The following is a 23,569-nucleotide window of genomic DNA, read 5'->3' as shown; positions in this document are numbered from 1 at the left end:
AGCACGTCTAGGTAACTATGTTTCCCTGCTTCCATTCATTCCCCAACGTTTACAGGTAGGAACACAGCTGCATTAGCAGAGGTCCTGCTTGTAAATTAATTTAACCCCTTCTGATGGATTTACATTGTGGGACATGACTGAACGACGGAAGGTATGGGATATTGTTGTTTTCTTATTTTAACTTTGTTTCAGGTGACAAGGGTCTTCAATTGGATTGAGAGTATAATACAATATTACAACACCATGTGTCTGTATTTCATTAAAATAGTTGTTCCCTAATGTGTGTGTGTTTTATTAACCATTTACTACTATTAGATTAATAATGGATAGGTGTCTTATTGACAACTCTCCATTATTAACCTGGCTTAATGTCACCTTACAATAGCAAGGTGACATTAACCCTTTATTACCCCATATCCGACCGCTACACGGGAGTGGGAAGAGAGTGGCCAAGTGCCAGAATAGGCACATCTTACAGATGTGCCTTTTCTGGGGTGGGTGGGGGCAGATGTTTTTAGCCAGGGGGGGTCCTATAACCATGGTCCCTCTCTAGGCTATTAATATCTGCCCTCAGTCACTGGCTTTACCACTCTGGCGGAGAAAATTGCGTGGGAGCCTGCGCCAGTTTTTTCCGCGATTTAACCCTTTATTTTAACAGCTAGAGTCCCCAAATTTTGCACACATACACTTCTAACATTAGTAGTCAGGAATATGTAATAAAATAAGGGGTATGACATGGTTTACTGTATGCAAACCATGTTTCATATCATATCGGGTTTGGGAAGGAGATAGCAAAAGCCGGCAATTGAATTACCGGCCTTTCTGCTATCTAACGCTATATGAAATATATATATATATATATATATATATATATATATATATATATATATATATATATATATATATATATATATATATATATATATATATATATATATATATATATATATACATATATATATATATATATATATATATATATATATATATATATATATATACATACATATATATATATATATATATATATATATATATATATATATATATATATATATATATATATATATATATATGTGTGTGTGTGTGTGTGTCTCACTGACATATACACTGTGTTCCAAATTATTATGCACAAAGAGTTTAGGAGTGATAAGGTTAGAATTTTTTTGTTTGTCATTTAAACTCATTGATGGTGATGTGTGTCAGGGCTCTTTATATAACTGAAAGCAATTGCAGATACCTGTGCAAATTAGTTTGGCAGGTGTGTCCAAATAAAGGCAAGACTACTTAAGAAGGCTGTTCCACATTAAGCAGCCTACATTTTTGGCCAAAATGGGAAAGAAAAAGGATGTGTCGGCTGCTGAAAAGCAACAAATTGTGGAGTATTTAGGTCAAGGCATGACTACATCAACATTGCCAAGACACTTCATCGTGATCATCGCACAATCAAGAAGTATGTAGCGGATTCCCAGCACACACGTGTGCGTGCTGATAAGGAAAAATTGAGGACCCTGTCCAACAGCCAATTGCGTAAGGTTAAAAGAGCAGCTGCAAAAATGTCTGGTCATAGCAGCAGACACGTTTTTGAAGCTGCTGGTGCCTCCAACGTCCCCAGAACAACAAGATGCAGGGTCCTTCAGAGGTGCGTAAGCCACCCTGTCGACCACCTCTGTCCACTGCACACAAGCAGAAACAGCTCCAGTGGACCAAACGATACATGAAGACTGACTTCCAAACTGTTTTGTTCACTGATGAGTGCCATGCAATGCTCGATGGTCCAGATGGATGGAGTGGAGGATGGCTGGTTGATGGACACCCCATGAAAACACGGCTAAGGCGCCAACAAGGAGGAGGTGGAGTAATGTTTTGGGCTGGAATCATGGGGAGAGAAATTGTCGGCCCCTTTATGCTCCCTGAAGGGGTAAAGATGAACTCCATAATCTATGTGGAGTTTCTAAAAACACTTCCTGCCATGGTTCAAGAGGAAGAACCGTGCTTTCCGCAGCAAGATCATTTTCATGCATTATAATGCACCATCTCATGCTGCAAAAAACACATCTGCATCTCTGGCTGCTATGGGCATAAAAGAGGACAAACTTATGGTGAGGCCACCATCTTCCCCTGGCCTCAACCCCATTGAGAACCTCTGGAGCATAATCAAAAGGAGTGTCTATGATGGCGGGAGGCAGTTCACATCTAATCAACAGCTCTGGGAGGGTATTCTGTCCACATGCAAAACAATTGAAGCAGAATTCATCCAAAAACTGACAAATTCAATGGACGAGAGAGTTCAGAAGCTTCTTTCGAACAAGGGGTCCTATGTGCAAATGTAACATCGCCTAGAATAAAGTTTTCACTTGAAAACTGTTTGATTTCATTTTGTAATAAGCTGATAATGCTAATAACTTCACAATTGACCATTTTTTTGTTCAAAATATGAATAATTATTATGTGCATAATAATTTGGAGCACAGTGTATATGTATGTGTATATATATATGTATATATATATATATATATATATATATATATATATATATATATATATACCTATACTATGTGTAGATATTAATTTTATTTGTTCTATTCTAACCTGTCAGTGTGATTTTACTGTACACTGCGCTGAATTGCCGGCTTTTCTATAGAACACCTGTGCATATTTCTCGCAAGTTATACTGATGGTCCGTGTGTAATCCGATTTTTTCTCACCCCCATAGACTTTCATTGGCGATTCTCGGCCGAGATATGCTGACAATCGCAGCATGCTGCGATTTCACTTGGATCCTGAATACGGCCGAGAAAACAACGGATAATAGGAGCTGCCCCATAGCTTAACATTGGGCCGAGTGCTATGCGATTTTTTATCGCATTGCACTCGGCCATATTGTGGTCTAGTGTGACTCCGGCCTAATTCTAAAACTCTGGGCAAAACTGTCAATGAAAAAGACCTGGGTGTATGGGTGGATGACAAACTCATATTCAGTGGCCAGTGTCAGGCAGCTGCTACAAAGGCAAATAAAATAATGGGATGCATTAAAAGAGGCATAGATGCACATGAGGAGAACATAATTTTACCTCTATAAAAGTCACTAGTTCGACCACACTTAGAATACTGTGCACAGTTCTGGTCTCCGGTGTATAAGAAAGACATAGCTGAACTAGAGCGGGTGCAGAGAAGAGCGTCCAAGGTTATTAGAGGACTAGGGGGTCTGCAATACCAAGATAGGTTACTACAATTGAGGCTATTTAGTTTGGAAAAACGAAGACTAAGGGGTGATCTTATTTTAATGTATAAATATATGAGGGGACAGTACAAAGACCTTCCTGATGATCTTTTTAATCATAGACCTGAGACAGGGACAAGGGGGCATCCTCTACGTCTGGAGGAAAAAAGGTTTAAGCATAATAACAGACGCGAGTTCTTTACTGTAAGAGCAGTGAGACTATGGAACTCTCTGCCATATGATGTTGTAATGAGTGATTCATTAATTAAATTTAAGAGGGGACTGGATACCTTTCTGGAAAAGTATAATGTTACAGGGTATATATACTAGAATCCTTGATAGGGTGTTGATCCAGGGAACTAGTCTGACTGCCGTATGTGGAGTCGGGAAGGAATTTTTTTCCCCAAAGTGGAGCTTACTATTTGCCACATGGGTTTTTTTTGCCTTCCTCTGGATTAACATGTTAGGGCATGTTAGGTTAGGCTATGGGTTGAACTAGATGGACTTAAAGTCTTCCTCCAACCTTAATAACTATGTTACTATGTTACTATGTATGTACTTAATGAGAGACCTGTCAACCACTTGGAGCTGCGCTGTGAAAATCCTTCTGGGGGTGGTGCCAGTCTAGTCTTGTCTATAGCTAAGGTTCCCTGCATTTCAGAGAGAAAATATACTTGGCTGACTTATTCTATCCATGGTGTAGGCAGCATCAGCTGACAGGTTCCCTTTCACTGACTGAGTAATAGCAATAATAAAAAAAGCAAAACATTAGAATGTTCTTTTAAGCTCACTGCTGAATTCACATGGTTTATAAGAAATTGAATGTAAATTGTTACACACACTCAATTTCTAATAATCCATTTTAAAGCCACTGAAACTTTTGTGATTGTGCTACATCACAGCTACGTATATCAACCACTGTGTTGGACCCTTAGGCTGTATGCAGACATTGCACATTTGGTGCGTTTTTGGTGCAATTTTTTCTTGCTCATTTTCTAGATAAACATGAAGCAATCCTGATGCCAGCAAAGTGAATGAGAAACCTGAAGTGTCATGCACACGTTGCTTATTTTTTAGTCGTAGGTTTGGTGCTGAAAATAAGTGCTGCAGAAATGGTGCAGAAATTTTGTTCAACGTGTGCACATAGCCTTACCTTTACCCTAAGAAGTATCAGGCCAGGGTCACACTTGCGAGTTCAATGCGAGAAACTCATGTGAGTCTCTCACATCAAGTCCAGGCAGTGCCGCTGGCACTCGGGACCGGAGCGTTCAGATGCATAGAAATACATGCAGCCGCACACTCCAGTTCCGATTGCCATTAGCAATACCAGGACTTGATGCGAAAGACTCACCCGAGTTTCTTGCATTGAACTCGCAAGTGTGACCCCGGCCTTACACCAATGATTTTTGTCAAGTTTGTAATTTTAAAGTGCCCTTCTGCACTAACAATAAAGTACAAGATCTTAAGTTAATTGTTTTTTTGTGTGTTTAAAGTTTCACACATATGCTTACAGGTTTATTTTTTTTATTTTTTTGTAGGCTTGCACTTTGGCCCGAAGAAATGCTGATGTCTTCTTGAAATACTTACATAGGAATAGTGTAAATATGCCAGGGATGGTTTCACATGTCAAAGCTCCAGAACAGCAAGTAAAAAGCAAGTTTCTTTAAATGGTTTGGTTTTTTTTTATCTTACAAGGTTTTGTATACACAGGCCCCATGCATAAAGCTAGTGCAGATTAAGGCTAGTTTCACACTAGTGTTTAGCCAGGCTGCGGAAGGCTGCATACTTCCTCCATGAAGCCCCGCCCACTGCCACGCCTCTTCATTCAGCTCCGCCTATGGCTGCATGCAACGTGCGCACCCTGCGTCATTTTGACGGTGCAGCATTTGTACGAAATTGCAACTCGTTGCGTTTGCCGCAGGTCGTCGCACCATCAAAACAACGCATGCGGAGGCATCCGCATACAGTGGCATGGTCTGCGTACCCAATGTGATGTGATCGTTGCTATGGTGACCCAATGTCGTCATGACAACAACTGGGTCACCAGAGCTAGGAAACTTGCTGATCATGCACAGAGCATGATCAGCTAGTCTCTCTGTCAGTGCAGAGCTGACAATTTCTATAGCACGGAGAGGCTGCTTCATCTCCATGCTATAGAAGCTATTAGCCTGCACAAAATAATTGTCTCATATATTGTCATATATATATATATATATACACTCACTGGCCACTTTATTAGGTACACCTGTCCAACTTCTTGTTAACACTTAATTTCTAATCAGCCAATCACATGGCGGCAACTCAGTGCATTTAGGCATGTAGACATGGTCAAGACAATCTCCTGCAGTTCAAACCGAGCATCAGTATGGGGAAGAAAGGTGATTTGAGTGCCTTTGAACGTGGCATGGTTGTTGGTGCCAGAAAGGCTGGTCTGAGTATTTCAGAAACTGCTGATCTACTGGGATTTTCACGCACAACCATCTCTAGGGTTTACAGAGAATGGTCCGAAAAAGAAAAAAAATCCAGTGAGCGGCAGTTCTGTGGGCGGAAATGCCTTGTTGATGCCAGAGGTCAGAGGAGAATGGGCAGACTGGTTCGAGCTGATAGAAAGGCAACAGTGACTCAAATCGCCACCCGTTACAACCAAGGTAGGCCTAAGAGCATCTCTGAACGCACAGTGCGTCGAACTTTGAGGCAGATGGGCTACAGCAGCAGAAGACCACACCGGGTACCACTCCTTTCAGCTAAGAACAGGAAACTGAGGCTACAATTTGTACAAGCTCATCGAAATTGGACAGTAGAAGATTGGAAAAACGTTGCTTGGTCTGATGAGTCTCGATTTCTGCTGCGACATTCGGATGGTAGGGTCAGAATTTGGCGTAAACAACATGAAAGCATGGATCCATCCTGCCTTGTATTGAGCATCTTTGGGATGTGCAGCCGACAAATCTGCGGCAACTGTGTGATGCCATCATGTCAATATGGACCAAAATCTCTGAGGAATGCTTCCAGCACCTTGTTGAATCTATGCCACGAAGAATTGAGGCAGTTCTGAAGGCAAAAGGGGGTCCAACCCGTTACTAGCATGGTGTACCTAATAAAGTGGCCGGTGAGTGTATATATATATATATATATTTCTTGAAAAAATCAAAAATAATAAAAAAACAATCTTTTGGTATTGCCGCGTCTGCAACGACACAATGTATAAAACTGTTCCACTAGTTAAACCCTTTAGTGAACACCGTAAAGAAAAAAATAGCAAAAAACAATGCTTTATCATCAAACTGCTGAACAAAAAGTGGAATAACACGCGATCCCAAAGACAGATATAAATAAACATGGTACAGCTGAAAACGTCATATTTTCCCGCAATAAAACAAGGTGACATACAGCTCCATCAGTGGAAAAATAAAAAAGTTATAGCTCTCAGAATAAAGTGATGCAACAATAATTATTTTTTCTATAAAGGTTTTTATTATATAAAAACGCCAAAACATAAAAAAAACTATATAAATGAGGTTTTGCTTAATTGTACTGACCCGAAGAATTAAACTGCCTTATCAATTTTACCACACACAGATTGGCATTTATTATAATAATAAAAAATCATGAATTGCTGTTTTTTTGTTCATTCTGCCTTTCAAAAATCAGAATAGAAAGCGATCAAAAAATGTCACGTGCCCAAAAATGTTACCAATAAAAATGTCAACTCGTCCCACAAGTATCAAGACCTCACATTACTCTGTGGGCCAACATCTGGAAAATTATAGCTCTCAAATTATGGTGATGCAAAAACTATTTTTTTGCAATACATGGCATCTTTTAATGTGTGACAGCAACTAAATATAAAAACCCGCTATAAGGCCTCTTTCACACGTCCTGATATTTCAGGTACTGGAGATGTCAGTGTCCGTGTGTTTAATACTTGCGGCAGTTGTGTGGCATGTGTCTGCCGCATCAGTACCACATGGGCGGGCGTCAGGGAAGAAGCGTTACAGTAAGTGCTGTTCCCTGGCGCCAGGTGCTGAACACGGCTCTCATCATTCTCCCCTGCTCTCCCAGCGATTGATGCAAACAGGGAAGAATGAAGAGAGTTATATTCAAGTGATAAAAGAGACAGCAGGCGGCGGCTGATGGGACTATTACTGCCATCAGCCTACCCCTGCTGCTAATAACAGTGACAGCAGTAGTGGCTGATGGGGGTATTCATCAGCCGCCTGCGCTATAAATAAATAAATGAAAAAAAATGGAGTGGGTGCCAAGATGTGACCATCCAGGCTGAGAAACAGTGGGAAATGAGCAGCTGCCAGCGCAGCATTAGTGACTAGCAGTGACGTCATCGAGGTTACCGCAGTTCACTGAGCCTGCATTCCCAGCCGGGCTGACCTCAGTGAGATCCTCACTAGCACAGTGAGAAATTCGCACTGTGCAGAGGCGAGTTCATCACAGTGAAATTCTCCCAGTGAACTGTGGTGAACTCGTCTCTGCACCATGCAACTTTCTCACGGTGCTAGCGGGGATCTCACCGAGGTCACCACAATCCAGCCCAGCTGGAAACGCAGCCTCAGTGACCTACAGTAACGTTGATGATGTCTCTGCTAGTCACTGATGCTGCTCTCACAGCAGTTTGTTTCCCATTGGTTCTAAGCCTGGATGGTCACATCTTGGCACTGTGCAGGTTGAAAACGGCTTTTCCTCCAGACATGTATTACCGCGTGGAATTGTTTGACACAGCAGAGGGATATTGCTGTTTTCTATTTTTGTTTTTTTTTACAGGAGATGAGGGTTTCAGTGGAAATAGGCTTTAGGTGAGTATAACTGTGTTTTGCTATTTTTAAATAAAAAAAAAAAAAGTGTATTTTCTTTTATTTCAAGTAAAAGCCTTTATTTACCATATATCTATAGGATTAGTAATGGAGAGATGTCTTATAGACACCCCTCCATTACAAATCTGTGGGCTTGATGTCATCTGTCAATGCAAAGGTGACATAAACCCCACAAATATGAACCCCACTTGCCACTACTACAGGGCGTGGGAAGAATTGGGCAAAGCACCAGATTTGGCACATCTAACAGATGTGCCTTTTCAGTACGGCTGCAGGTTGATATTTTTAGGCTGGGGGGACCAATATCCATGGCCCCTTACCAGCCTGAGAATAATAGCCCCCAGTTGCCAACTTTAGAAAGGTTGGTTGTGAAAAAAATGAGGTGACACCAATCTATTTTTTTTATTATTTATTTAAATAGTTTAAAAATGCTGCATGGGGCCCCATCTATTCTAGATAACCAGCCTTGCTGAAGCTGACAGCTGAGGGTTGCAGCCCCCAGCTGGGATTTTTGGCTGGCTGGTTATAAAAAATATGTGGGAACCAACGCAGGTTTTTTTTTTAATTACGGTATTTATTTACAGCGCAGTAGCCGGCTGATGAATACTCCCATCAGCCTGCACCTGCTCTCACTGTTATTAGTGGCAGCAGGCCCCATCAGCTGACACTAGTGACCGAAGGTACACTTTATCCCTCTGATCACAGCTGCTGGCTCACTCTATCTTTTGAGTGCATGGGAACCGCGGCTCTCTGACCGGCGGGGATGATTTTACCGCCAATCAGAAGCGGTGTTTGCCGCGCTGTCATGCACATGATAGCATGGAAAACACTGTATGTTTGGACCCCCCATTCAAGTGAATGGGATTCGGGTCTGCTGCTCAGTGCTGGATGACAGGCTGTATGGTCGCATCATGCAGTCATGCAGCCGGCCATCTAGCTGTAGCAGAGCCGACTGTGAGGTCACATCCTTGACTTTTCTGTAGGAAATACATGGTAAAAAAGTCAACCTGCGTTTTCGCAGCATTTTTTCACCATCCATTTAAGTCAATGGGTGCAAAATGCTGAAAGAAGTGACATGCTCTATGTAAAAAAAAAAACGCAGCATAGCAAAAAAAAAATGTGTTTGCATGTGATTTCTGAAATCTCATAGGCTTTGCTGATACTGTAAAAAAGCAGCTGAAAATTGGCATAAAAAATTGCAGCAAGAAGACACAGCAAAAAGGCCCAGAACATAGCCTTAGTCTTTGTCGACTAGCTTAGTGTCATCTGAACATTAGAGACTGAGACTGCGGAAGAATAAATGATTAAAAAAAATGTGGTATGCAAGTCACCAAATGTCCAGATATAATTTTATTCTTCACCAGACATTTTATTCTGAACAACAAAACAAACAACAGGTATCTGTCTAACATTCTGGTTGTTCAACAACCTTTCGGTATTTTTTTTTTTCCTTTCTTTTCAAAGGATTAAAAGTAGACTTTTAGTAAAAAATAATTTCCTGAAGAATCAGACTTCCAGTAATAGAAATCACCATATTATGGTTGATAAAAATTTGATTTTTCTTAACATTAGATGAGCGAGTATACTCGGGTTATCTCTGAGTATTTGTGACTGCTCGGAGATTTAGTTTTTCTTGCCACAGCTGTATGATTTGCAACGGTTAGACAGCTTGATTACATGTGGGGATTCCCTTGCAACCAGGCAACCCCCACATGTACTCATGCTGGCTAGCAGCCGTAAATCATGCAGCTGAGTCAACAAAAACTAAATCTCCGAGCAGTCACAAATACTCAGAGATCACCCGAGCGTGCTCGGGAAAACCCGAGCAACGAATGTACTCGCTCATCACTATTTAGGAAGCATGAGAATTTTGTATAACAAATGTTAGCATTTTCAGCAGAATTAATATTTATTTCCATTTGCTTTAAGACACGAAAATGAAAGATCAAGAGTACAGTTCAGTGCCAATGTATATACTTTAACCACATTTTGTGAAATAAAAGTTGTGCCTTTCCATGTTGGAATGTCAATATTCACAATTTGACATTCATCAATATACGAGCTAGAGAACAGCTATTGTTTTCTACATTTCTGCTTTCTGTAGTTGGTAATATATTATTGGCAATGTCTTAATTTTATATATTTTTTTACTTTTTAGATATCTTAAATGAATTGTTTCAAAGAGAAAATAGAGTCCTACATTATTGGACGCTGAGGAAAAGGCGACTTGACCATTGTCAACAATATGTGGTATTTGAAAGAAGTGCAAAACAGGTTTGTTTTGTTCTGTACAATTGCACATTATGGTTATAAAGAATATAAATATATATATATATATATATATATATATATATATATATATATATATATATATATATATATATATGTCATGGCTGAAAGTGTTGGCAAAATTGCTTAAAAATATATTTTTATTGGCAAATCATTTTCTGTGTGCTTTTTGTTCTTTTTTAGATTTTTGCAACTATTTTTTTTAACTTAGTCACCAATAAGGGAGTGTATAAAACTAAAGAGACCACTGCAAAATGCTCAGTGTGTCTGATTTTTCTCTTTGTACGTATATTTTTGAGTAAAATGTAAATTGTTCTTTCATTCTATAAACTTCTGACAACATGTCTCCAAATTTCCAAGCAATACATTTTTGTATTTTTTTTTGACAAAGAAAAATGGCCAAAATTAAAACAAAACAGTGCTTTCAGACCTACCTCAAATAATGCAAAGAAAACAAGTTCATAATCATTTAGAAACAACAATACTAATGTTTTAACCCAGGAATCGTTCAGAAATCAATACTTTGTGGAATAACCATGATTTTTATTCACAGCTTTCATGCGTCTTGGCATGCTTTCCACCAGTCTTTCACACTGCTTCTGGCGCACAAATTTTAGCAGTTCTTCTTTGTTTGATGGCTTGTGACTATCCATCATCCTCTTGATTACATTACAGAGGTTTTCAGTGGGGTTCTTGTCTGGAGATTGGGCTGCCCATGACAGGGTTTTGATGTGGTGGTCTTTTATTTTTTGACAGAGCTGTATGTGCTTGCCACTGGCATTTGGGAGTTGTCAGTGATAGTTCATACTGCCTGGTTTGGAGTTGTTCAGTGTTTGGAGATGGAGAGTTGTTCTGCCGATTTCTGCGTGGAATTTGCTTGCGTGTTCATCCTCATCCTTTCCTATTTGGTTTCACCTTCCTTACCGTCCCCTGTGTTCCACTCTGTTGTTTGATGAGTGCATTTCATATGATTTTTGTTTTCATTTATCCTTGTCTGTCTTCTTTTGTCTGTCTGGTTTGTGTAACACTTCTGTACACTTCGACCTCACACCATCCTGGGTAGGGGAGGGTACACATTAGGATTAGACCGTAGCATAGAAATGCATGTGATCACGGTGTCTCCACCTTCCGTGGGACGGGGTAGACTAAGATGCCCCCTAGTGTGAGGGATAGGGAAAGAACCCTTGCCTCAAGAAGTCCTGCAACAAGCACCATGATAATCGTTTCTTTGGTTTTTTATTGTTTAGCAGGTGATTTCAACTGTTTATTTTTTAATTTCTTTTAATTTTTTTTTTTTTTACTTTTCTTTGTATTTAATAGTTCTTTTTAGGAGACTTGAAGCTGATTTGTCTGATCGCCTGTACTATATGTAACAGTGCATCATTACTATTACGGTATGTATATCAGAAATCACGATCTCTTATGAACGCCAGCCACAAGCCGACATTCACAGGAGAATTATAATGACAGGTTCGGGTGTCATCAGCAGGTCCCGGCTGTCATGACAATCCAAGCACTCCGTGCCAGCACTTGTTAAGTCCTGCGGTCAGAGACTGGTAATTGGTTTATGTAATAGTATAGTGGCCACATAAGCTGCTTTTCCAGACACAGGATAAGGGACGCACAATTGTCTTTCTGAACAGATGGGGGTTTGGGGGAGATCTGTGCTGTTTCTAGGATTTTTCCAGTGAATGCTAGGAATGTTCGCACAGGCAGTGACTGCTTAGCAGCATTAGAGGTCAGGGATAGCTGAAGGCAGTCTCAGTGCCTGCACAGACTTGTAATGGAGACAGCACTTCTACATGGTAACACAAGACCAACTCACTTATAAAAAATAACAACACTGAAAGAATAAACTGAAACAAATGTTGGATAAAAGAAACCATGATGTTTTATTAGGAGTTACTAAAAAGTTTACCGTATTTAAAACGGATAACGAACTTTAAATAATAAACATCAGAATCACCAAATGTCCAAGTCCTCCCAGCATAAGGTTAGATATTTTCTCTGTAATAAATATCACGACAATATAAAGGGCATCTTCAATCCTCTTTGACATTGACAACTGATCAGAGAATCCAGGGTTTAAATAATTGAATTGTTCCCTCTTTTTTTGATAAGAGTCAATCAGGGACCTAGAAAACATTGGGAAACAAGCAGCTGGGAACCAGCTGAAACCAGATAATCTAAAAATAGCCTGGTGGAATTGATCTTTGCCCTAACAACCAGAACATAGGTGAAGAAATAAAGAGAAAAGAAAATGGAGAATAAAAAAGAGTGAAAACGCCAGGCAAATTACTTGTGGTCTGTGAGACCATGTGTCCTCTGTTATGTTGGGGGGACCCTACATTCTGTCCTATGGTATTTGCTGTCTTGTGTGACTGCTGGTGTCCCCTCATTGTGCTGCAATGCTGAGTGCACAGCATTCATCAGGAGACAGCCTTAACCTCATCATTGCTCGTCCAGTTTCTGGCTGTCTGCTTTGACATTAACACTCTGAGGTATCAGACAGCCTCGGGCCTGTGAGGCACTTGTGGCTCCTGAGCTACAGGATAGGGAACCCTGGTCCAGGTGATTATGTTGTATCTTTATGTGAAGGTTTGGATATGCATTTGGGCACATTTAGACATTAGTTTTTCTCGTACAAGAGTTGTGTGTGTTTTTCACGGATAGCGCTCATACCTGTGATGGTCTATGGCAGGGTTGGGGAACCTCAGGCGTACGTGCCATTTATGGATCTCCATGGTCTGTTATTCGGGCCATATTTTGACAGCTGCCATCCTTTTACTTTCTTCTTGCTCCGTGAGTACACACACCCACTGTTCACAAGTGCCAACGTCAGAACTTACTTTGTGGTCGGAGTTAGCACGAGAGTTGTTTGGCCCCCGAAGGACGATCTGTTACCAGTAACCTGGTCTGTACTATCAACCATCAAGTAAAGGAAAAGAAAACTACAGGCATTGTGTCATTTAGTGATTTCTTGTGCCCTGAGTCCTGCACCACAAGGTACATGAAGCCTGACATAAATGGGACCTGTAGCCCTGGGGCCCCACTCCACCTGTGGGGAGCAGAACCATCTTAGCTGCATCACCATCAGCCCCAGCAATATCCTTTAGCAGCGTCGGCCATCCATTGCCGAACACCACAGGTGGCGTCACATTAAATCCCATATACATATTCCCCATTTTACGGTATAGCCAGGGCCACGGAGTCGGGTCACAGCCCCATGACTTCCCCAAAGAACTATCCGACCCGGTTCCAAGTACCCCACAGCCCTGGTGGGCATGTCATATCCAAATGGCCCTTGATAGAAAAAAGGTTCCCCACCCCTGGTAGGTCACATTTCAAATATTTTCCTTGGACCGAGTATCCAAAAAGTGGAAAAAAAACCCCAGCATTCTGATACCATCCATATTCAGATACCTCACTCAGTTTCTTTATTTTGTGTTTTTTTTTTTTTTTTTAAATCTGATAAAAACTGATAAAATTTTGACCGAACTGTGATGGTAAAAAAATGACAATGACAAAACTCTGATCAAGATACTGATGAAACCTGATCTATTTTTGCATATGAGAAAAATCATGCCTGAATAAGGTCTTTCACTGATGTAACTTGAGTAATAATGCAGAGCTACAGCTGAATCGGGATGTATTAGACGTATGCACAGAGTTGAGCTTTGTCAGTGAATCCATAGTATATACAGTGTGTGGCACAAAGCAGACTAAGACCGGTTTCACACGTCCGTATATTTCCGCTACCAGAAAAAAAAACGCTATCGGAGATATCCATGCCCATGTGTGTACTACATGTGGCAACCGTGTGCACATCAGTACCACATGGGCAGCCGCCAAGGAGGAAGCGATCAGTAAGCGCTGTTCCCTGGCGGCTGGTGCTGAAGCCGGCTGTCATCATTCTCCCCTGCTCTGCCTGCGAGTGGAGGAGAATGATGAGCATTATATTAAAGTCTGAGCGACAGCAGGTGGGGGCTTTTGGGACTGTTACCCCCATCATCCCACACCTGCTGTCGCTAATAACAGTGACAGTAGGTGCGGATGATCGGGGTATTCATCAGCTACCAGCTGCAGTTGTTCAGAAATAAATGAATGAAAACCCCGACATGGGTTCCCCCTATTTTATTAACCAACCAGACAAAACTCACAGCTGGGGGCTGCAACCCCCAACTTTCAGCTTCTGCAAGGTTGGATATCAAGAATATAGGGGTCCACACGCTGTTTTTTTTTTAATTACTTAAATAATTTAAAAAAAACAGAGTGGGATCCCTCTCATTTTGGAAAACCAGCTTTGCTAAAGCTCTCAGCTGGGGGCTGCTATTCTCACACTGGTAAGGGGCCATTGATATAGGCCTTTCCCAGCCTAAAAACAGCAGCCTGCAGCTGCCCAGAAAAGGTGCATTTGCCTGGCTCTTCCCACTTGCCCTGTAGTGGTGGCAAGTGGGGTAATATTTGTAGGGTCGATGTCACCTTTCAGGTGACATAAAGTCCACGGCTTAGTAATGGAGAGGCGTCTATAAGACACCTATCCATTACTAATCCTATAGTTGTAATGTTAAATAAAGACATGGCCAGAATAAAGTCTTTTATTTGAAAAAATTACACAGACACCGTTAATGTTCTAAATTAAACCATACTTACTGTAAAACCTAATTCCCAGATGCCTTTGATCTGCTGTAATAAAAATAAAATAATAAACCAACAATATACCATAACTGTTCGTCGTTGTGTCCCATGCTGTAATCCAAGTCTGGGGGCTAAATAGTTTTCAACCAGGATGGTGCGAAGATGCAACCGTCCCAGCTGAAAACCACTGGTGAATGAGCTGCAGAGAGCGCAGCATCATTCACCAGCGGTGACATCATCTCGGCCGGACTGAACTGAGGTGACCTCTGGACCGTGGGAAAAAGCCGTTGATGATGTCACCACTGTTTAATGATGCTGCTATACTTTTAAGGGTACCATGAGTATAGCACATGAATTCCAATAGAAGAACTCTTAGGTTCTGTATGGCACTGTCAAATGGTATTATAACAATGCATAGAGCTTGATTCTTTTATCATATTTGCTTATTTAAACCAAAAAAGAATCCAATAACATACAAAATACTGAAAGTGCTAAGATGAAAGCTTTTTGAATCAAAGTCTTCCATCAGGTAAAAAGTACTTGTTCACACGGAATCCTGACAGCTTGCACACCACAGATTGTCAGGCCATGTGCACACATTGAACATTCACTGAGTTTTTTTTAACTTTGTATTTGTAAACCAAAACCAGGAGTGGGTGATAAATACAGAAGTGGTGACATGTTTCTATTATACTTTAACTCTGATTGCTCCACTCCTGGTTTTCGCTTACCAATACTGAGGTAAAATACTGACCAAATGTTGAACGTGTGCACATGGCTTCACGATTTGTAAGTTAATAGACACAGAGTGACTGACTACAGTCTTTTCTGGGTAGGCCAGGCAACCCCTATAATTGATGTTACATTAATTGCTATTGTAGGCCCTCGAATGGATCCATGACAGTGGTGAATTCTATTTATCCACTCATACATCAACTGGGTCTTCTATACAGCATACTCAAGAGCTGTTAAAAGAACATGAAGAGTTTCAAATAACTGCTAAGGTATGTACAAAGATTATTTTTGTTTGTCAGTAAAATGGTACATAACTAAATAAATGCAAATGTTCTTACTATTTTGCAACTAAAGTCCAAGCCTGCTTTGTCTTGCTTATTCAAAATTTGTGTTTTACATTTACGTGTCTTCTGCTCCAAAGACTCAGTAGGTATATATAGTGTGGACTAGAGCAGTGTATATTATCTTATCTAGTGTGGCACACTGTTTAAATTTGCATGGGGAACATACTGGACCACTGTAGAAGCAGTGAAACGTGCTTTGGGGCAGAAATGGTGGTCAACTCTGTGGTATTACATACTATGAGTAAGGCTGGTTTCATATTTGCGGTTGTGTCCGCAGCGTTTCGGCCGCATTCATCCGCATGCGTCATGTTTTTCCAGTGAACAAAGTCAGAACCCGTTGGCGTTCGATGAAGGATCGCTTCAACAAGGACCTTCATCAGGAGAGCCAGGTTTGCAGTGGTGCTGCAGCAAGGATCCAAAAGTACAAGTATCATAACATGCTGGCGTTTTTGAGACCGGTCCTTGCCCAGAGAACGTAAGTATTTTTGTGTTGTATTGTATTGTGTTGTATTCCATAATCTGTTTTTTTCTAGTCCACAGGAGATGGTGCTTTTACTATTGTAAATTTTTAGTACTAATGTTTTTCTTTTCTTTTCACAGAACCTGGAGCAGCACCTTCGAACCTGGATCTGGAGCGGTCCTTAATCGAACAGCCACAGATCCGTCCCAGCCATCCAGCAGTGCAGCAGCAAGTGGGCCTGCAACACAGACCGGAGACCAGGAAGCTGGTCAATCAGGTGTTCCCCTGTCCCAGTCCTCTGCCTCTTTTTTTTTTTTTTTTGGAGTGGCTCTTCCTGCCAGCTGCAGAAGGCCTCAGACAGGTCACTCATGCCCGAGTTTCTTCACTTGAGCTCGGTCTTCCAGAATGGCTTAAAGGTGCTGGGAGATAGACTGGAAAGTGGTCTGACTCATATTAACACACTTTTCCAGGATGTCAACCAGCACCTTAACCATCTGGAAGCCGACCTCCAGAGACCAGCACGTCATTTATTCAATCAAATTGAATATTGCAATGTCGGAACACCTTACTCATGATCTCCAGCTCAATGTCATTCAGGCCTGCAATGCTGCTTACATGCAGGCTATGCAGCAGACTCGGCACATGCAGCAGTCAGTGGGGGTATTTCCACCTGTGCCAACTGTAGCGTTTCCCTTTCTTTGGGTCTTGGGGGACACTCGCTTGGCACGGGAATAACGCATACAAGCACAATATGTCACAAAAATTAAGTCCATTCTGGTTTATTAAAGCGTCATAAACCGCACCGTAAGCTAGGTTACACATCACCAGCTTACACATAGTCTGTTACTTTAACACGTGTGGCTTTACAAAGCATTCAATAGTCATGCCTTATCTCTTCAGTCACCAAGTGACTGCACAGTTCATTACAGTTCATTGCATGTATCAACGGAACATATTAACCACCAGCAGTCTGTTCCAATGGCATATACGTCTCTGCTGTATTATTACAGTTTTTTTTTAACATACCAGGGGTTACCTCTCAGGAGCTCCGGCTCCACACACTGACTCCTGCCAGTGCTGGTTGACAAGGAAACTGCCTCACTGGGATCACCGTCCTTGTGACCAGGGCACCTCGGATAGTCCAGACCCACAGTAGGAACTGTAGTTTCCCCAACACAGAATCCGTCTCAGGCTCTGTAGATGCAGCCTTTCCATGCGCTTCCAGGAAGTCCAATCACAGGCACCTCCAACACACAGGACATCAGTCCATGATCTTACCTAGTTCTTACAGGACTCCAGTCCACCCCAGGACTACCCAACACTCTGACCATTCCAGGACTCACACTCTTACCAGGTGCTTGCAGGACTCCAGCCCATACCAGGACAATCCAACACCCTCGAGCATTCAGTCCATAGCCTCATCAGTGCTTCCAGGACTCCAGCCCACTTCAGGACAATCCAAAACACAGGCTATTGCAGGACTCTCTCTCTCTTCAGTGCTTCCAGGACATCTCCAATGCCAGGAGACTCCAACACTGGCCATCCAGTAGGTCCACGGTCTCAGGTGCTTCCAGGACTTCTCCACTCACAGGAGCTTCCAACACCGACCGTCCAGGACCTTGCACATGGACCAAACAGATCCATACACTCTGACCATGTGACCCACACCCTGGTCACATTATCTAGGTGTAACCACTCCCCTGGGTAGGAGTGTGGGTGTGTGTGTGGCTAGTTTGACCCTCCCATCTCTCATAACTAGCCCTGCCAATCTCCAATTAGAACTACACAATTACTTGTGGGACTACAGGTCCCAGAACACAACATAACTTTAGACTGACAGTGCAGAGTGTCCTACTAGGTGACACACATATCGGCCATTTATAATCCTATCGGACTTTCTCTCACCACCTCAGTTATACATCCAAGCGCATCCTGCAGCACGCACACAGTGCCCCCTGGCTGTAAGATTGGTCACTGCACCACATACCTCCCCCTTTGTTCAGCCCTATTGGGGTGGACACATGACATAAACCCATGTGTTATGATCCTAGTGGCATTGATCGCAGGTCGGACTAGCTAAGTAACTGAACAGACTACTAGCTCTGGGGAAGTGGTAACTAGATTGACCCCAACCTGATCCTATCCGCAAACAACTATAGGCAGCCGTGGAACGTTCCCTAAAAATCCTAGACGTCTCATCACGGCCTGAGAAACTGACTATTCCTGGAAGGAAAGTAAGTCCTCACTTGCCTCAGTGGAAGACCCCAAAGATATAGAATAGCCCCCCACAAATATTAACGGTGAGTTAAGGGGAAAGCACAAACGCAGAGATGAAATCAGATTTAGCAAATGAGGCCCGCTAATACTAGATAGCAGAAAATAGGAAAGAAACTGTGCGGTCAATAAAAAACCCTATTCAAAATATCCACGCAGAGATTGCTCGAGCCCCCGCACCAACTAACGGTGCGGGGGAAGCAACTCCGTACCCCAGAGCTTACCAGCAAAAGAAATCACATGTTAGCAAGCTGGACTAGACTCATCATACACATAAATCATATTGCAGGCAGATGAGCAAAAAATATTCAAACAGAACTTAGCTTATCCTGAAGAGGCAGAAAACGAGATAATCAGGAGTAATCAGAATAGCACTGAATACATTGACAGCCGACAACAAGTGGCAGTGAAGCAGAGCTAAATAGGAGCCTCCCTGGTGAATAACGAGGCAGCTGATCCAGCAGACCCGCAGGATAATAAACCAAACCACCAGGGGGAGCCAAAAAACCAAAGTCACACAATACCATCTGTGACCACAAGAGGGAGCCTGAAAACGGAGTTCACAACACCCAGGGTTCCGATACCGGGAACCCACGTCACCTTTGATAGGCCTCCCCTGCCCCCAGCGGTCATTTTGTCAGCCTTGGGCTTCAACCCTTGAGTCACCATCCATCTGTGTCAGCAGACCCTTTTTGGTCAACCCACTTACAGTCGAGCTGACTGTCTGGTCTGAGTCTGACCCTTCGCTACTACGTCTGCTACCAGGTCTCCCACCTGGGACACTCAGCCTCGAGCTAACAGAGGAGTCACTACTTTTAACTCTTCTATTCTTTAGGGTACCTTTTCATATTTCCATACCCTGGGTTGGAAGTGGTCATCTTCTTATATTCTGCAGCTGTTTATTAATCTTCAGACGTTCCAGTCTTAACTGCTCTATCTCCTTTAGATACGTCACCCAGGATTCAAGAAGCACTCGAATGTTCCTAAGCCTATCTACTGAGCCAATTACAACAAATGGAACCATATCATCTTCACCAGTTACCTGGACTTCACCATCATCCGGAATCCTCAGTCTTACCGCACCGAATCTATTCACCAGGTCCTGCATCACTTTTCCAAATCTTCCAATGACTTTCCCCACCAGACTTCTGGGTACTTGAACAATGTCTTCCACAAAGCCCAGCCGACTTTGAGCTTTCCTGGTATGCTCCAAACGTCGAGCGGCTTCCTTATTTCTCAACAAGATCATCTGTTTCGTACGGAGACATTGTAGGTGCATATCCTTCAGGATTGCCACCCACTTCACTGTGACTTCCATAGTCGACAGTATCACCAACTGTTTTGTCTCTGGTGCCCAGTGCACACTACATGCTTCCACTGCTTTTCTAAAGGCCTCATGCACACCCTCATTGGTACACGCATCTTGCACATCTTCGGGTACATCTACAGTATCATACACTTGAAGAGCGGGGTCTCACTCTGTTCATGGACAGACGGCTCCTGTTCTTCCATGGACCTTTCCACTAAGACATCTGCCACGACCAGGTGACTGCCTTGTTCTATTTTTAGTGCCAATTCTTCCTCTGCTTTACACTTTAACAGATCCCTGGCCAGGATGGGAACTGGCAGCTTCACCTCGTTACCACTCTGATACCGCCGCTGTGAGTCTGTGACCAGCATCTCCTTTTCTTGCAGAAGCCCACTTAATGCTTCCCTGAGCACTTCCACATCTTTCCTTAAGGCTTTATTCACACTTTGCCACGTTGACAGGTGACATTGAAGCTCAGAGACTTCCTTCTCCAGCTTATCCACCCTGTGCTCAGCTGCTTGTCTCAGATGCCTTAACTTGGCCTGCAAATCTGTTACCTTTTGCTTCTCATGAGACAACTCATTAGCGAGATCCTGGACCTCCTCTTTATCAATCTTCTCACAGGGTGCAATTTGTTCAGCCCCTTTTCCTCTGTTACGTCTCCAGCGACGGGAGGAAGACTTGCCACTTGTACTTGAGTCAGCTATACTGCACTCTTTCCCGCTGGCGTCCTCATCTGAATGGGAATCACCACCACCCAATCGGTCATCCTGGAACCCACAGTCGCCCCTTACACAGGTCATATTTTCTGGTATGGCTGCCCCCACCATCCTGAGGTCACCTTGTGGAGCCCTGTCATTCCCCTGTGTCAGTGTTTCTGTTAGCACACCATTGTACTCAGTCCTAGCAGTTGCTACTGGCAATGACACGTCACAGTCACCCCCGGAGTCTGTATCACACCCCACAGTATATTGAACCCCCAAGTTCCTTTCTAACGGGTGTCAGCTTCACAGGTTTTATTTACCACATTACTGTCAGTCATGTATGCCCCTGCCACAGTAATGAGACTTCCATCCTCCTGCTGTAGAGGAACACCCTCCTCCCTCAAGACTGAGAATAACTTACAGTCCCGGCCTACTATCACCGGACAAGGTAGGTTTGGAACTATGGCGGCCTCCAGACTTATATGGCCCCTGACCGTCTTGAGCTGCACCAAGTCCACTGAATAAACCTTAGTGTCCCCATGGATGCATGTGACCTCAATCTTCCTTTCAGACATTACAAATTTATTTTCTACAGCCCTTACCAGGGTCACCGCGCTCCCCGAATCAACCAGACCAAAAACATCCTCTACATCTGTGTTCAACTCTAGAACACACCCACACAGCTTCTTATCAGGAGTGTAGTTCACATGGCAAATTGGACACACATAGTACCATTGTCTCTGGCAACAGTCTGTTTGTGCCACCCCTTTAGTTTCAGGAGGCTCCACCCCCTTTTGGGCCTCTGCTCCCTTTAGGGTCACCACCCTCTTTTGGGACTCCACCCCTTTTGGGCAACTATGCTCGTTTGGGATACCACCCCCTTTTGGGACTCCACCCCTTTGTAAGCAACCATCCCTGTTTGGGTTACCGCCCCTTTTTTGGGACACCACCCTATTAGGGACACCACTCCTTCCCTGGGGTACACCCTGTGGACTCCCCACAATACTTTCAGGCCCCAGTTCGCACAGTAAACCAATGTAACTCTGGCCTTGCACTGGCCATTTAAGAGTCTGAAGGCTCTGGACCAGCAATGTCTTTTTTTTTTCTCTTTGCTGCAACTGCAGCTATACTCCACAGTGCTCTGTACTGCAGACTTCGTGGACCTGCCGATCCACAGCAAGACGCTTGTCACCTTCGTGGACCCGCCGATCCACAGCAAGACGCTTGTCACCTTCGTGGACCCGCCGATCCACAGCAAGATGCTTGTCACCTTTGTGACCCCGCCGAGCAACAGCAAACTTAGTGACCTCACCGAGCCACAGCAACACAGCAAGCTGACTTGAGAAACAAAACTTCACACGTGCTTTCTGACCGTTGCCCGCATTTGAGCACCAATTGTAGCGTTTCCCTTACTTCAGGTCTTGGGGGACATTCGCTTGGCACGGGAATAACGCATACAGGCACGATATCTCACACAAATTAAGTCCATTCTGGTTTATTAAAGCGTCATAAACCACACTGTAAGCTAGGTTACACATCACCAGCTTACACATAGTCTGTTACTTTAACACGTGTGGCTTTACAAAGAATTCAATAGTCACGCCTTATCTCTTCAGTCACCAAGTGACTGCACAGTTCATTACAGTTCATTGCATGTATCAACGGAACATATTAACCACCAGCAGTCTGTTTCAATGGCATATACGTCTCTGCTGTATTATTACAGTTTTTTTTCCCATACCAGGGGTTACCTCTCAGGAGCTCCGGCTCCACACACTGACTCCTGCCAGTGCTGGTTCACAGGGAAACTGCCTCACTGTGATCACTGTCCTTGTGACCAGGGTACCTCGGATAGTCCAGACCCACAGTAGGAACTGTAGCTTCCCCAACACAGAAACCATCTCAGGCTCTGTAGATGCAGCCTTTCCATGCGCTTCCAGGAAGTCCAATCACCGGCACCTCCAACACACAGGCCATCAGTCCATGATCTTTCCAAGTGCTTACAGGACTATCCAACACTCTGACCATTCCAGGACTCACACTCTTACCAGGTGCTTGCAGGACTCCAGCCCATACCAGGACAATCCAACACCCTCGAGCATTCAGTCCATAGCCTCATCAGTGCTTCCAGGACTCCAGCCCACTTCAGGACAATCCAACACACAGGCTATTGCAGGACTCTTCAGTGCTTCCAGGACATCTCCAATGCCAGGAGACTCCAACACTGGCCATCCAGTAGGTCCACGGTCTCAGGTGCTTCCAGGACTTCTCCACTCACAGGAGCTTCCAACACCGACTTTCCAGGACCTTGCACATGGACCAAACAGATCCATATACTCTGACCATGTGACCCACACCCTGGTCGCATTATCTAGGTGTAACCACTCCCCTGGGTGGGAGTGTGGGTGTGTGGCTAGTTTGACCCTCCCATCTCTCATAACTAGCCCTGCAAGTCTCCCATTAGAACTACACAATTACTTGTGGGACTACATACATAAACATACGGGAACACAACATAGCTTTAGACTGACAGTGCAGAGTGTCCTTCTCTGTGACACACATACCGGCTATTTATAATCCCGCCGGACTTTCTCTCACCACCACAGTTATACATCCAAGCACATCCTGCAGTGCACACACAGTGCCCCCTGGCTGTAAGATTGGTCACTGCACCACACAACACTGACACACTTGACCTCAGTACCGAGTTCTGCTGCATACCACTGCACGGCCACCACCATTCCAAGCCCTGCTGGACACCACTACA

At 43.3% G+C, this 23,569-nt stretch overlaps 1 protein-coding gene across 1 annotated transcript in view; it reads left to right on the top strand.

Moving 5' to 3' along the window:
- The window catches only part of TRIO (trio Rho guanine nucleotide exchange factor), a 3,555,343-nt gene that overhangs the window by 1,070,392 nt on the left and 2,461,382 nt on the right, over positions 1–23,569 (top strand). The window contains 3 exon segments of the mRNA XM_077269474.1: positions 4,762–4,876; positions 10,208–10,323; positions 15,858–15,980. Of these exon segments, the coding sequence (XP_077125589.1) occupies positions 4,762–4,876; positions 10,208–10,323; positions 15,858–15,980 (354 nt within the window).

Source organism: Ranitomeya variabilis, chromosome 6 (assembly GCF_051348905.1).
Source record: "Ranitomeya variabilis isolate aRanVar5 chromosome 6, aRanVar5.hap1, whole genome shotgun sequence".
Taxonomy (NCBI): domain Eukaryota; kingdom Metazoa; phylum Chordata; class Amphibia; order Anura; family Dendrobatidae; genus Ranitomeya; species Ranitomeya variabilis.
This window is presented reverse-complemented; position numbering and strand designations above follow the sequence as displayed.